This window comes from Alosa alosa, chromosome 14 (genome assembly GCF_017589495.1).
Source record: "Alosa alosa isolate M-15738 ecotype Scorff River chromosome 14, AALO_Geno_1.1, whole genome shotgun sequence".
NCBI lineage: Eukaryota > Metazoa > Chordata > Actinopteri > Clupeiformes > Clupeidae > Alosa > Alosa alosa.
The window spans coordinates 17,798,742-17,806,512 of record NC_063202.1 but is presented as its reverse complement, the minus strand read 5'-3'; the positions used below and the strand labels follow the sequence as shown (position 1 = coordinate 17,806,512).

At 45.7% G+C, this 7,771-nt stretch overlaps 1 protein-coding gene across 1 annotated transcript in view; it reads right to left on the bottom strand.

Annotated features, from left to right (window-relative positions):
• hcn4 (hyperpolarization activated cyclic nucleotide-gated potassium channel 4) overlaps positions 1-7,771 on the bottom strand; it is a 96,374-nt gene that overhangs the window by 20,471 nt on the left and 68,132 nt on the right. The window contains exons 5-6 of the mRNA XM_048263719.1: positions 6,044-6,190; positions 5,056-5,296 (exon numbers count right to left, since the gene is read on the bottom strand). Of these exons, the coding sequence (XP_048119676.1) occupies positions 5,056-5,296; positions 6,044-6,190 (388 nt within the window). The remainder of the gene's footprint in view (positions 1-5,055; positions 5,297-6,043; positions 6,191-7,771) is intronic.

The following is a 7,771-nucleotide window of genomic DNA, read 5'->3' as shown; positions in this document are numbered from 1 at the left end:
CATACACAAACACAAACACACACATGCATGAAAAAAGAAGTAGTACACACTCACTAACACCACAATGATTAGAGCAAACAACAAAAGATAACAGACTTTCAGTCAAACGTACAGTAACACATTCACAATACACAGTCTATGTTTCACTCTCTCACACACGTACAATCTCTACCTTTCTTTCAAGCACACACACACCAATGACAACTTGGTGGTGTCTAGATAACATTCAATAAATGGGACAAGTGCACCTGCGTGTGTGTCAAAGTCAAAGTCAAAGTCAAAGTCAGCTTTATTGTCAATTTCTTCACATGTTCCAGACATACAAAGAGATCGAAATTACGTTTCTCACTATCCCACGGTGAAGACTAGACATATTTTACCAATTTAGGTCCACAGACAAACATACCATTCAAGTAAACAAAAAAGTAAGTAAATAAGTAAATAAGAGGGCACATATAATAATGAAAAAATAAGAGCAGCAAAATTTGGTTGAAATTGTACATAGACAGTCAATAAAATACTAGTGCAAAGTCAGGCCAATAAAAGGCTTGGGTAGTTCTGTTTGACCTAAGTAAGAAAGAAAGTGGCATAGTGGTGCAAGTTATGTAAGAGCAGCAGAAGTGTTGTGTTTTCAGGACAACAACACCAAGTTGTAAAGTGTACAAGTGTGCAAGTGTGCAAGTGGAGTAGTGCAGGCGGCCATTTTTGGTCCAATGTCCAGGATGTTATGTAGCTGAGGGTGGAGGGGGGAGAGGAGGGAGAGAGTTCAGCATCCTTACAGCTTGGTGTATGAAGCTGTTGGTGAGTCTGGTAGTGCGGGAGCGCAGGCTTCTGTACCTCTTCCCAGAGGGCAGTAGATCAAACAGATTGTGGCGGGGTGACTTGCATCACTCACAATTTTGGTCATATTGGCGGATGAGGTGGGTGGTGTAAATGTCCTTGAGGGAGGGGAGTGAAGCACCAATAATCCTTCCAGTTGTGTTCACTATGCGCTGCAGGGCTTTCCTGTTGTATTCAGTGCAGCTTCCGCCCCACACAGCGATACAGCTGGAGAGGATGCTCTCAATGGTGCCTCGGTAGAATGTGGTCATGATGGCTGGTGGAGCACTTGCTCGCCTGAGTTTCCGCAGGGAAGTACAGGCGGCGCTGAGCTCTCTTCGCCAGTGATGCAGTGTTGGTGGTCCAGGAGAGGTCTTCACTGATGTGCACCCCCAGGAATTTGGTGCTGCTCGCCTCTCCCACCACAGCACCGTCCGATGGTCAGTGGCAGGTGTTGGGTGTGACCTCTCCGGGAAGTCAACAACAATCTCTTTGGTCTTGCTGACGCTCAGCAGGAGGTTGTTGTCCCTGCACCACGTGGTCAGATGGTCGACCTCTAACCTGTATTGAGTCTCGTTAAGCCCTTAGTGATGAGACCCACCAGAGTTGTGTCGCCAGCAAATTTCACTATGTGATTGTTGCTGTAGGTTGCAGTGCAGTCATCGTCAGCAGGGTGAAGAGCAGCGGACTGAGCACGCAGCCTTGGGGCCCCTGTGCTCAGTGTGATGCTGCTTGAGGTATTGTTGCCAACACGTACTACTTGGGGCCTCTGACAGAGGAAGTCCAGTAGCCAGTTGCAGAGGTAGGCACTGAGTCCCAGTTTGTCAAGTTTGCAGATGAGTTGTTGTGGTATTATGGTGTTGAATGCAGAACTGAAGTCTATAAACAGCAATCTCACATATGAGTCTCTTTTTTCCAGGTGGGTGAGGGCTGGGTGGAGGGCAGAGCAGATTGCATCCTCTGTAGACCGCTTGGCTCGGTATGCAAACTGGAAGGGGTCCAGGGTGGGGGGGAGAATGGCTTTGATATGTGACATGACAAGCCGCTCAAAGCACTTCATGATGATGGGTGTCAGTGCCACAGGGCGGTAGTCATTGAAGCAGGATGGAGCAGTTTTCTTCGGCACAGGTATGATGGTGGCAGCTTTGAAACATGATGGGACGATGGCTTGCTTCAGGGAAGTGTTAAAGATGTCTGTGAAGACATCCTTAAGCTCCCCCGCGCAGTCCTTCAGCATCCGACCTGGGATGTTGTCTGGACCTGTTGCCTTACGGGTGTTGATAGCAGCAAGTGTCCTCTTCACGCTGTCGGCAGAGAGGCACAGGGGCTGCTCATGTAGAGGGGGATGGGTCTTCTGTGGGCAGGTGCTGTTTTGTGCTTCAAAGCGAGCAAAGAAGCGGTTCAGGTTGTTGAGCAGAGGGATGTTGCTCTCACAGCTCTGTGGCGCGGGCTTGTAGTCCGTGAGGGCCTGAATGCCCTGCCATAGGCTTTGTGCGTTCCTGCTGTCTTTGAAGTGGGTGGTGTGTGTGTGTGTGTGTGTGTGTGTGTGTGTGTGTGTCGATACGAGACTACAGTGACTACAGTGGATCCATGACTCCTTTAAATATAGATAAAGACACAGATATACATTTCCCCAGACCCCGTCCGGCCCTGACGCACATGTTACATCACACAGACAGCTGTGAGAGCACAACGTGCAATCAGGCCCAGTCCGGAAAACAACACATATTTGCCAGGTAAATATTTCATGCCCGACTATAATTAATGCACTACAGCATTGTAATGTGTGCATGGGGGCTCATCTCCAACGTGTATGCCCAAGAGGAGTCCTGACATATAATGTGCATCCATACACACACATGTGCACACACCGTGATGCCTAATCTGAACACACATATGTTGTGTGCAAAGGCCAAGGTAATATGCAAACAGAAATGAGCTCTCACATAAATACATGGGCACACAAGCACACACACACACACACACACACACACACACACGTACAGTATACACACACTCACGTATGCTCACTCACACATACACATATGTACATATATGACATGTAGGACTCCAGCTGAGATCTGCCATCTCCTGTGCACTCTTGCATGCCGCTCACTCTCCCCACTTCCTGTTTGGAGCCGCTGCGAGCACCGAGCACCGAGCCTCTCCCTGTGGCACGGTGGGTGTGTGTGGGGTGTGTGTATGTGTGTGTGTGTGTGTGTGTGTGTGTGTGTGGGAGCTTGGCATGCCTCTCCGAGAGGAGAGGTGTTACACGCCGGTGTGCTGCCTCCGTTACACAAATTAATTTCATGAGTGGCTAACTCATGTTTGGTAACGAATTCTCCGCAGCAGCGGGCACACACACACGGTAAGCTAACTCAGCGCCTCTCCAGCTGAACTGGAGCTGGAGCTGGATGCAGAAGCTGGATGCGGGATGTGGAAGCAGGAGTGGGACTCGGTGCCAGGAATAGTTGGCGGATAATGGGGCGCGGCACAGAGGGAGAGTGGAGGCAAAGCCGTTCGCGTTTTGACGTGCTCGGGAGATATTTGAATATCCCATGGCTTAGACTTAATGCGAAAAAGGACCAGCTCCATTCCAAAATAAATTAAATAGCCACACGCACGTGCGACACACACACACACACACACACACACACACACACAGAACCCAAACATACACACATAAATAAACACACAAATACGCATCAACATCGGATGATTTTTGTATGAGCCAATTGGCAGGAGTGCAGCTGAAACACATTAAATAAAAACAGGCGAAAACATTCAAAGATATAAATAAAAATAAGGGAATAATAAAAAATAAAAAATCAGGACATGGGAGACAACTCTGGTCTGCATGGCATGGAGCGTTGATTAATCTTGGCACAGTCTGAGACAGATTGCTTGCCATCTTTCCATTACTTGGCACACGCTCTCCCAGAATCGGGGGCAACGGAGGAGCAGGCCGGGGCTCGGGAGTGGTAATTATGTTCGGACAGAGGGGTCACGCGCCGCTAAACGCCGCAGACACACAGCCTCATTACTTAACCAGTGGCTTCCCAATGATACTCTGTCACTTTCCAAATGAATTGGTGTTTGGCGACTGCTGCAAAGGGCAAGCGCTAAGTCAAACACGTGTCAGAGGGAGGGGGGTTGGAAGGGGGGAGTGGGGTTGGAGGAGGTCTGAGAAGGCACAAGGGTAAGCCAGGGAGGGCTTCACCGTGATGAGGATGCTAAATGCAGGCATATGGGCAGAGAGATCATCTGGAGAACGCTGAGACTGATTGCCATGCGCACACACACACACACACACACACACACAGAGTGACACACACACACACACACACACACACTCAGAGGGGAATCATGCATTTTGAATGATCCTCATCCTTGCAGTGATCTTAATTTGTGACAGAGATCTTGAAGATCGTGAAAAGAAACACAGAGCTGTGTATTCTCAGGGGAGTGAATGTCTGTGTATCGGTGTGCGTGTGTGTGTCTGTGTCGCAATAGGAAACAACACTCTCTATATACTCTACATAAATTATTCACCGACAAAATGAGAAGACTTAAAACTGTGGAAATGGTTGGAGCTGTACTATGATCTCTGGTGTTACCTGCCACATCAAAGTTGGATGAGAATCTTTGCTAACAGTGTTGGACTAAAAAAAGAAGAAGAAATGACCACGGTGACAACAACCCAATACTTATTTCATTTAAAGCTGCTGGCAGCACACAACGACACCTATCAAAGGCAAACAGCTGTGTTGCCTGACCTATTAAAGAGCTAATTTCTCCTGTTGTTGTTCCATCCAAGCTCCCATTATAAATATTAAAACTGGGGAAAAGAAGCTTTACGTTCTAGAGCATGGTGTGTGTGTGTGTGTGTGTGTGTGTGTGTGTGCGTGTGTGAGTGTGTGAGTGTGTGAGTGTGAGTGTGTGTGTGTGTGTGTGTGTGTGTGTGTGTGTGTGTGTGTGTGTGTGTGTGTATGCATGTGGTGTGTGTGTGTGTGTGTGTGTGTGTGAGTGTGTGTGTGTGTGTGTGTGTGTGTGTGTGTGTGTGTGTATGTGTGTGTGTGTGTATGCATGTGTGTGTGTGTGTGTGTGTGCACATGCCTGGTACACAAGCAAGGTCAGACTACCTACAGTATTGTGAGCAATGCTGCGGCACCACACTAGCTGCAGTGCTCAGACTCTGGGCACTCCGCTGAGGCCCTTGCTGGCCCTCTGTCCTACCTCCAAAGTAGGATCCGTCCGAAAGTTTAGTCTCCTTGTTGCCCTTGGTGAGCACGCTGACCACCCCGTGCTGGATGAAGTACATCTTCTTGCCGATGGTGCCCTCGCGGATGATGTAATCGCCCGGCTGGAAGACCTCGAAGCGCAGTTTGGTCAGCATGGAGGTCACAAAGTTGGGATCCGCGTTGGCAAACAGAGGCATCGAGGCCACCAACTTCCGACAGTTGAAATTGATGATCTCCTGCAGTGGGAGAGGAGGACAGAGAGAGAGGGGGGGTAGAGAGAGGTGAAGGAGAAAGGGATAGAGAGAGGTCAACCCACCAGGAACCACTCAAAAGAGCTAAAGCTGTTAAATCATGCTACCCTTTCAGTGTTTGTGGCAGATCAGAGGAACACAAAACATCGGCTTTCATTATGAAAACATTACACATCTCATCGCTTTCCACTCTAATTATGCAAAGCAGCTTCCTGAGGAGTGAATGTTTTCTCTGCACATTTGCTGGGGAGACTGTCAGCCCCCTATAGTGCTAGTTCTATTCACTCATTATTCTAGATATTATACTTTTCTGTAAAGAACATTGAGAGCTCTTTGTCACAACTTACTATAACAAAAAAAGTATTGTTCTAACATCTAGTTCTGCAGAGTGAGTACCATCTATCATTATCTGTACTCATTAAGAAATGGGCCGCCTGTGCCCTTGTCTTCCCTACTGCCACAGTATAAAGAATGTGTGCTGCGGAATTATAGCATCTCTATTAGACTGAGAATGAGACCGGCAATTCCAATTTTTCTAAATTTTAAAAGAGGTATATTTTCATGAATGAACTATTCATTCAATCATACTGGAAATAAAACAGTATTTGAATAAACAAATGAACAGGAAATCAGACCCATTTGTTTAGCTTCAGATTTGACCCTTTTGATTTTACACTGAGGTTTAGATGGACAGAACAGCACCTCAGTCTATCACTCTGGTCCTCCACTCACCTCTCTCAGTGGCTCGTTCAGTTCCCCTAGGATGCTCTCCTCGTCAAACATCTTGCCCTGGTAGCGATGCTCGTAGTAGTCATGGATACGCTGTCTCATGTCCGCCGGAAGCTTGTGGAAGGACATGTACTGTTCCACCTGCTTGTACTGTAGGAAGACAAGGACAGACAAATGGGTACTCTCTCCCAGGAGCTTGTGCAATGAACTTTTATGAGTAATCATATAGGACTTGTAGATGTAGCATAGTAGCCTAAACATAAACTGAATTCCTGACAGGCGCTGTTCTGTACTAAGGTCTTGTATCAGAACAACAACTCCATGCCTGGTTGTTATAAAGATCTGGTTGGGTAACAGCGTCCTGGAGTTTAATGACGCTGGTCTATTGTAATGCACTGTTTTCAGGTATTATCCTAGTCTCACTTCACAAACTGTATATCAATGTGGCAGCTAGACCTTTACGTTTGATCATATCACACCTGTTTAGGGCTTATTGATTTGGTTTAAGAATGTACTGTTTTGTAAACTGTGAATGGTGTGAGTCCTGCCTATATCTGAAATATCCTACTCCAATTCACTGTTCCTGGTTTTACCTTAGTCCAATGTTATATCTAATGGTAATCAAGCTTTTACTGTTGTTCGACTTAAAATATGGATTAACGTCCCCTTTTATATCTGTTTTGTCTGCTTTAAGTCTTTCAGAACTAAATTAAATATATTTCTAACTGCTGGTTTTCTGTTTTTAATGTATTTGGTGTCATGCCCTTAATAGTGCACTTTACGTCAGTGTGAGGTTGTGCTTTTAACTGTGTTTAAGTCAGTCTGAGGTTGCTCTATGATTAATCAAGTTTTCTTGTGGACTTACTTGTTTATTATATTACTCTATGTATAGTACTTTATTGTTTTTATCTGGTTTATATATTTTATAGCTTGACAGTATTTGAAATATCATTACTTACAGAATCGTACCAATAAGCAAGTATCCTCTCAATGTATGTCTGTACAGTATGTCTATTATTTCCTGAAACTGACATGCTAATTAGAATTAAGCAGCAGGAGCTGATGACAGGCAACACCCACAAACGGTTACGGACACTGCTGTTGTACTGTTATTGTTTGTGGCGCGATACCATAGAAATGTGCAAGGCACTAATCAGGATTTATGCATATACGGCAGTGTGACGGCTATTCAAGGTTTACAGTTCCTGAACAATAGCTCCCGGACTGGAAAGGGATAAAAGGCATTCAATAATACCCATAGAGGCACATCTGCTGTAACTGTAGTTCAACTAATGGATGTCATTCAGCATAATGATTATTATGTTAAAATGGGGAGAAAGATAAACAGCCCATTGTGTCATTGTCACTATGTTGTTTCGTTTCGCAGGCTGGGCATACCAGTGTTGTAATTCAACCACTTGATCCAGGTTTAACCCTGTCCCCTTTCCCTCCATCAGCAATGCTGAAGGATATTATAGAATATTAACACAATATACATACATCATTTATCATACATAAACATATATCAAGACACACACACACACACACACACACACACATACACACACATATACAACCATATGCACACAGCTGCATAATTTGTGTGTCACCGCACATTGGAAACAAATTATTTAGTGACACTCCGGAGTTTTCCGGAAGAATTACCAAGCCACATGAGAAGCGACAAAGGTGCCGCAGCAAATTAAAGCACACACTCATGTTCACGAGAGA